Here is a 5952-nt window from a genome sequence, read left to right as displayed (position 1 = left end):
GACTATTGGTGGCGAAATAGAATTAGTTCGATAAGGTATAGTACTTTTAGGTTATGGGCCGACGGCTAAGGTTTACCCCTTTTATCGGCATAAATACTAATGTTCTAGCTTCTAGCTAACGTTTTTATCAATACTGTAGTTGAAACGACGTGTGATAATCAACGTAGATTCAATTTTTATAATGTCTGACCGTTTCTCACGTTTCACGGTGTGCGCACTTTTTTTATATGCAGACAAGCCACACAACAAGACATGCGACAAGAACGAGTTCCAATGCAGCAGTATGACGTGTATCCACCGCTATCAAGTGTGCGACATTCACAAAGACTGTCTCTATGGGGATGATGAGATACTAGCCACCTGTGGTGAGTTAAAAACACGCTTAAAATAGAACGGAGAAATTGATTTAAAAGAGCACCGCCGGATACTTACGTGGATGCGGAGTGGGATCAAGGCAAAGAGACGTGTAGATAGTAGCGCGGAGATTACTGTGCTAGGGAAGAAAATGGGAAATGTGTAGCCTACAGATAAGACACTGTGTCGCAGCTATAATGCACCAGAACAACACTTTAATTCCTCTCTGTGGTGTCGATTTAGTCTACCTCTAACTTCAACACCAGTACAATAAATTTGAGAGCGTTCTAAATGCGTGCTGGCGATGTAGTTATGTAAATCTAGTTTACAGTCCTCAAAACAATACTGCGCAAAGATTGTGCTTCTTTGACAAGATGGTTATGAAATGAACCTTCTGTTTTCTGGAGATGAACGTTAACACAATAATTCAGTTTCAGGCATTTATTTCCAGCGCACAGCTGGAACAGTCAATGATTATACTTCATGGTTAGCGGGCTGTCTGGCAGTGATCTTTGCGCGTAACAAGCATAATAGTAGGGGTTCTAAGCTCCCTGACCAATAAAAGAGGTAAAGTGTTCACTTTTTGATAAAAGCACCAAATTGGCACCAGCATGTACTTTGATAGGTGCTTAACCGAATTAGAGGTGGACGCCCAACGAAATCGCGCTTTAAAGTGGGCTGGCATCGAATTTTCAAAATGGCCGCCATGAAATTTCAAAATACATTTCTTTAAGACCATATCCAACGCTTCTAACTTAACATTTTAGTGACTTTATTTAATCGACTGTGGTTTTTAGACACGAGGAAAATAATTAAGGTAATTTAAATATGATAATGAAAAATGTTTCTCATTTGCAATTTTCAAAATGGCTGCCGTGAAATGCCAAAAATACATATGCTTGGGCGTATTTTTAATTCTAAAATAATATTTTTGAGTGATTGTAAGTGCTAAGTTATGGTTATGGACATGAGCAACCCGATTAAGCTAACATTTAATGTCATTACATAATTACCTCATTTGCATATTTTCAAAATGGCCGCCATGAAATGCCAAAATACATATGCTTTGGCGTATTTCAATTCTAAATAATATTTTTGGAGTGATTGTAAATTACAACCTATAAAATTAACTTTAAACTGAATTCTTATTGTTTTGACTTCTGTTTAGAGTGAGAGAGGAGGAGAAGAGAGAGAGAGAGAGAGAGAGAGAGAGAGAGACAGAGAGAGAGAGGAGACAGACACAGAGAAGAGAGAGACAAGAGAGAGACAGACAGACACAGATATATATATATATATAGAGAGAGAAGAGAGAGTGAATTTCTGTTAGTTAGTGAGAGAGGAGAGGGGGAGAGAGTACGGTTCGTTTGGCGGGAGTGGGTTTATAGTGTTCGTCTGGGCGAGCGTGTGTTCGGTAATTAACGTGGGGCGTCTTCTGCGTATCTAGATTATTCTGGCTCGCTGATTCAAGAGCGTCGAGAGTTGAATGATGCGGGAGTTCACAGAACGTGTGTAGGCCGTATTGCTCTCTCTCTCTCTCATCCCTCCTCTCTCTCTCTCTCTCTCTCTCTCTCTCTCTCTCTCTCTCTCCTCTCCGCTCCTCCTCCCTCTCCTCTCTCCCCTCCTCTCTCTCTCCTCATCTCGTCTCGCTCTCTCGTCCTCGTCCTCTCTCTAGTCTCTGGCTCTGGTCTCTCCTGCTGTCTGGTCCTGTCTCTGTCTCTGTCTTCTCTCTCTCTGCTCTCTCTCTGTCTCTGGTCTCTGTCCCTGTCTCTGTCTCTTTTCTCATCTGCTCACTCTTCTCTCTCTTCTGCTCCTGTCCTCTGTCTTCTCTCATCTTTCCCCAGTCTCTCTCTCTCTCTCTCTCTCTCTCTTCGTCTCTCGTCCTCTCTGTCTCTCTTTCCTCTCCGGTCTCTCTATCGTGGTGTATGCGCTCCTCCTGCGCTCGCTGGTCCCGTCCTCTCTTCTTCTCGACCCACCTGTCCTTGTCTTCTTCTCCTCTCGTCTCTCNTGTGTGTGCATTATCGCGTGTGTGTGTGTGTGTGTGTGTGTGTGTGTGTGTGTGTGTGTGTGTGTATGTGTGTGTGTGTGTGTGGATGTGCGCAAGTGCGTGCGTACGTTGGTGTGTGCACGTAACGCGCAGAAATACAAGACAATAAATTCCAAGAAATCTGATTTGCTCACACGATTTTCAATTTTCCGGCAATATAAATTCGTGAATGTTCGCGAGATGTGAGATCGCGTGTCCGCTTTGTGAATTATTGCGAGTCACGTCAACTGTTTGATGTACTGCTTGAGCTTTCCTGTACTCCCGCGACCGAAAAACACATCGTTGAACCCAATGTTTACATAAACGGACATCAATATTACCTAACCAAGATTTTCTTCTATTAGAATTATGGCCTTTCTACGACACGTGCAGTTTATAAAATCGGTCTAAACGTACGTGGGCTAGGGTCGAAGTTAGCCACCGCCTCCAACATTTGCCTTCATATCCATACAGTAGCCCAGTTGTAATTAGAAAACGATTGGGGTTGACAGCACGCAGTAACGAGAGGACTCACTGGTGATGCATTTGCATGGCACAGTGAGATGACATTTAATATGGGTCCTTACACTGTTTATATACGAGTCCATGATGAAAGACGGGTTTATAGTTCAAGATGTTGCAACCGAAAAGAGATCACTTGAGTGAATATAGCTCAACTATAATCAACCTCTTCGCTGCTGCATGTGGCACGCATCAAAGGAAATTAATTTCATTGCCCAACGCCAGAGCCCTCTGGAGAGGGAAGGGCATCTCTTTCAATTGACTCAAGACATCTTACCGACAAAGGCTAATGTGTGAACGGCCTTGTACAACGTGTCCGGTCCAATCGGTTCCATGAACGTTACGGAGATTGCCATCACGATTATATTATTAGTCGAACATCCCTCTATTAAATATTGAATATATGATATCTCGAGTTGGAATATTGAGAACAGAGGAAGCTGTAGATTAATTATGGTTTCTCTCTGGAAAGCGATATACATTACGCAGGTACATGCAAGTACGAAACCATATAATGGGGTGCTCCACCATTTCGACTTCAAAATAACACTTCAATTAAATTCTCTCAGTTCTTTCAACAATTTCTATAATTTACCTTTTATAATATAGAGCTGCCTATACTTAGGAATGTTATGTAGTTAATAATTTAATATGTGCCTTGTTAAGAAGTTAATCTTAAAATTAATAAGAGTTGTAACTTTAACAATGAAAAATCTCGGATTATACACGGTATATCACGATTTTCCTGTGAGAGGTCATTGGTAACATGTTGTGAACCTCCGAACTACTTGTATAATATTTCCGTGCACTGGAATTTTGTGATTAAATTAATATCTTGACTATTTATTAGGAATAAATCTGTAAAACATTGGTATAAAACGCCAACATCATTGCCATAAAGTACCAACATTACTAAGTGCATCATCAAAACTTGTAACTGATAAAAGAAAATAATTAGAGTAGTTAAAATCTAAATTTCTCATTATGGGAATATCGAATAGAACAGCAAAATATGGATATAACCAGCAATTTACTAAAAAATACCGAACAAATGTATGACCGACTATATGTGATGAGGTCAATTCAAGCCCAAATTTATGAGTAGACATGTGTATTATGAGTAGACATGTGTATTATGAGTAGACTATGTATTATGAGTAGACATGTGTATTATGAGTATATAGACATGTGTATTATGAGTAGACATGTGTATTATGAGTAGACTATGTATTATGTGTAGACTATGTATTATGAGTAGACATGTGTATTATGAGTAGACATGTGTATTATGAGTAGACTATGTATTATGAGTAGACATGTGTATTATGAGTAGACATGTGTATTATGAGTAGACTATGTATTATGAGTAGACATGTGTATTATGAGTAGACTATGTATTATGAGTAGACTATGTATTATGAGTAGATTATCGCGGTAAGTATCGCGTGGTATAATAACTTCCATTGGCAGTGTTGCCATCTCTTCCTCCTCATCGCTCCTCAGCGTTAATGCAGCGAGTAGCGAGTAACCTCATTTGTAAATAAAACGTGTGATTAATTCGATTCATTGATCATTAAACGGTTACTCGTCATTAGAGCAATACCCGTGTAAAGGCTTGAGGGTATTCTTAAGTGTTGTCTCTGCAAAAACGCGAACCGAAAGAGAGAGCGCTCCCCCTATCTCTCACGTTTCACACACACTCTCGCGCGCTCTCTCTCGCTCTCTCTTTCTTTGTCTTACGCTCTCTTCTCCCTCTCTCTCTCTCTCTCTCTCTCTCTCTCTCTCTCTCTCATCTTCTCGTGTGTGTCTTTCTCTCGTCTTATCTCTCCTCGTCCTCTTTCTTGACCCGCCCGCTTTCCCTTTCTCTCTCGCGCCCCTCCCCCTCTCTCGCCTCCCCTCCTCCTGCGCTTAAACCCTCCGCCCTCCTCTCTCGATCTTCCTCATTCTCTCTCTCTCTCCCTCACTCCTATCTATCGCGCGCGGCTCGTCTATCTCTCTCTCTCTTCTCTCGCTCGTCTCTCTCGTCTCTCTCTACTTCTCTCTCTTTCGCGGCCGCGCGCGGCGCTCTCTCTCTCTCTGTGCGCATCTCTCTCTCTCTCTCTCTCTTTCTCAGCTCTCTCGCTCTCTCCTCTCTCTCTCGTAGATGCGCTCTCTCAACCAAGGCTCGCACCCCCCCACCCCAGTTACTCTTCGTCAACTCTCGTCACGTCTCTCTCTGCTCCCCACTCTCTCTCTCGTGTCTCTTCGTCGTGTACTCTCTCTGTTCTCAGTCCTTCTCGTCTTCTCTGTTCTCTCCTCTGTGTGCGGTGTGTTATTTGGTGCTGTTCTGTCGATGTGACACGGCTGAGCACACGACGTGTCTGCGCTTGGGTACAGTGCCGCGCAGGTGAAGTCCGAAGTAGAAGTAGAAGTAGAAGATAGAAGTAGGAGCAAGGAGAGGGTAAATACCACTGGCGCTTGAATCTGTCTAAGTGGAATGTCACCCCCGGATATGAATTAACTAACGTGCCAACTTGAGACGGATCCGTGCGTGCGTGCGTGCGTGCTGGCCCCGCTGCTGTTTCCATGTTCCTAATACCGCCCGCAGGTCGATTCAAGGTATCATAAACGCATATGATATATCTCGCTGCTTAGAGTGAGAACCGGAGATTATCGGACCAAGTCTAAAGCCTCAGTTCACCTGGGGCCGGCACTGTCCACGGATTACCGCGGGATGGGGCAGGATTCTCCCCCGGACCGTAAAAATTTATAATCCGTGGCGAATCCGGGTGAAAAAATTACGAGATCGGTCGACAAAAACATCATGCGGGCACGGATCGGGTGTTTAAGCCAGACACGGCAGCGCCACGGGACGAATACCCTGGATTGAGCCCGGACTGTAAGCCGGCCCGCAGCACGGAGTCACTAACACGGACCGCCCGGACCGCCCCCGGACTGCTGCGGACCGCCACGGGACCGACTGATCCGACCTTGGTCGCGGCCCCGCCTGGCCCATCCTGCTCCATCCGTGTTGGTCGACATTGATCCGTCAGTGATCCGTGGCCGACAAAAGA

At 43.9% G+C, this 5952-nt stretch overlaps 1 protein-coding gene across 1 annotated transcript in view; it reads left to right on the top strand.

The window, feature by feature from the left end:
* The first annotated feature begins 220 nt into the window (after positions 1 to 220).
* LOC106810455 (leukocyte tyrosine kinase receptor-like) overlaps positions 221 to 5952 on the top strand; it is a 46692-nt gene continuing 40960 nt past the window's right edge. The window contains exon 1 of the mRNA XM_014813818.1: positions 221 to 365. Coding sequence (XP_014669304.1) covers positions 284 to 365 — 82 coding nt within the window. The 5' untranslated portion in view covers positions 221 to 283. The remainder of the gene's footprint in view (positions 366 to 5952) is intronic.

The sequence above is a fragment of the Priapulus caudatus genome, unplaced genomic scaffold (genome assembly GCF_000485595.1).
Source record: "Priapulus caudatus unplaced genomic scaffold, Priapulus_caudatus-5.0.1 Scaffold442, whole genome shotgun sequence".
NCBI classification, from domain to species: Eukaryota; Metazoa; Priapulida; class Priapulimorpha; order Priapulimorphida; family Priapulidae; genus Priapulus; species Priapulus caudatus.
Note: the sequence above shows the minus strand (reverse complement) of the source record. Positions and strands in the feature narration are given on the sequence as shown.